Source organism: Galeopterus variegatus, unplaced genomic scaffold (assembly GCF_000696425.1).
Source record: "Galeopterus variegatus unplaced genomic scaffold, G_variegatus-3.0.2 Scaffold3646, whole genome shotgun sequence".
NCBI lineage: Eukaryota > Metazoa > Chordata > Mammalia > Dermoptera > Cynocephalidae > Galeopterus > Galeopterus variegatus.
In genome coordinates this window covers 123,597-125,394 of record NW_007729757.1, presented here as the reverse complement: position 1 = coordinate 125,394, position 1,798 = coordinate 123,597, and the positions used below count along the sequence as shown (strand labels likewise).

Sequence of the window (1,798 nt, the reverse complement as noted above, 5' to 3'; positions counted from 1 at the left end):
ACCAAAAAGCTATTATTGATTTATGATACACATTACCACATCATGCCTGGCCCAACAACTCTGGTCCCGGAAAGAGAAAGAGAAATGTTTACAAGTGAGCCATGGCAGAAACATGCTGAAAACATATCTGCGTTCACAGAAAATAATTAGGCCTAATGTAATTAGAGTGAAGGTTTGGGTTCGTTTTATTCCAACATGGTGTTTCTGAAGCTCCATACAGAAAAGGGTCCCTAGGGTTAGAACACTATTGCAGGTGATATAATTTCACTTGGTCCTTGGACATGTAGGGTAAATATTTTACAATTGCACAGAAAAATTTACAACCATAGATAACACAGGATCTGATCAACATTAACACACTTGCTGTTTAAGGCTAACCCACCTTGGAAAGCAGTCATTTCCAGGAGGGAGATCAACACAGTGTCACCTGTCTGAGTTGCTAGAAAAGATTTTTCATTTTAAAATCTATTTATAGGACGTGTTTTCACATTTATCAGATTCTTTTCACTCGTGTGCTAGACGGAGGCACTTTAAGAGCTATTCATTGTAGTTTCAGGAGTACAAGACATGGAGTTTCAGCAGTCATTGGTAAATACGGCGACAAATTAAAATGAAATTAGATTAAAAAGAAAGTAAATAAATCATTAAATCAGAAAATGTTGCCAAATCTTGTGAAAATCACTGGTCTCTGATTTGAAGAGTTTCTTAAAAAAATAAAAAAAAAATAAAAAAGAAAAGAAAGAAAAGAAAAAAGAAAAAAGGCTAGTAGCTGTCACCCATCTACGCCCAGCTTCCGATATTTAGGATGTTAAGGTATAACGGTTTTGCTGTTTGGGCTTGTAAAGGTCTTAAGATATTGACAAGTACTCTGAGTCACGTTTCGAGGAATATTTCAAAGTATTGTACTATACATAGGTTCCAAGAAGTCAGAAAAACTCAAATGTTTAATAAAACATGTTGAAAGAGTTTAGTAAAGCATACAAAAATTAAAAGACTTAAAAAACCTACTCTGATTTAAATGTGTAAAAATAAATCTCATTCATTCGTGGGAATCCAGAGACCTTTTCTTTCTCTTTCTTTTTTGGGTCTTAGTTAGTCGGCACGTACTGCACTCGCCACAACACGTTGGAAAGTAGGTCCTGGTACACACTAAGGAATATCCAACCAGGTAAATACATCAGGGTGATGAGGCCCATGAAATTGAGCGGGTAGTGGGAATAGTCCCAGGAACAAGCCCCGCACATGCGGAGTCCCAGACCCCAGGACAGCTCCCAGGCGTAGATGAAGATCACGTAGACGGGCACCCGCTTCCAGGTACCCCAACCGCGGCTGTAGTGGAGGTGGAAGTAGAGCTTTTCAACCACGTAACTGCAGCTGCCGTACATAAAGAAGGACCAGAGCGACGTGTGGCCAATGGTGGCCCCGTGCCCCTGCCCGAGCACGTTAAAGAAGAAGGTGAAGAAGATCTCATCCAGGAAGCCGTGCATTCCGAAGAAAAGAAAGCGGAGCGGGTCCGGCAGCCCCTGGCTGGGGACTCCCCCTGTGCCTCTGGGGCCGCGGAGTCGTCGTCGCCTGGCACCGGCCGCCACAGGGGCCCGGGCGCCCGGAGGGGTAGGTAGCGCGCCCCTCAGCTGCTGCTGCCGCCGCTGCCGCCGGTACCGCAGGCGCAGGAAGCGCTTCAGGAACACTTGGCAGTGGTAGAGCGCCAGCACGTACTGCAGCGCCAGGTCCAGCGCCCCCGGCGCCGCCGCGGCCCCCGGCCCGCTGCCCAGGCTGAGCAGCAGCGCCTGGCCCGCCA

At 46.2% G+C, this 1,798-nt stretch overlaps 1 protein-coding gene across 1 annotated transcript in view; it reads right to left on the bottom strand.

Moving 5' to 3' along the window:
• Positions 1-1,044: 1,044 nt before the first annotated feature.
• TMEM229A (transmembrane protein 229A) overlaps positions 1,045-1,798 on the bottom strand; it is a 1,817-nt gene continuing 1,063 nt past the window's right edge. The window contains exon 2 of the mRNA XM_008585622.1: positions 1,045-1,796. Within this exon, the coding sequence (XP_008583844.1) occupies positions 1,089-1,796 (708 nt within the window). The 3' untranslated portion in view covers positions 1,045-1,088. The remainder of the gene's footprint in view (positions 1,797-1,798) is intronic.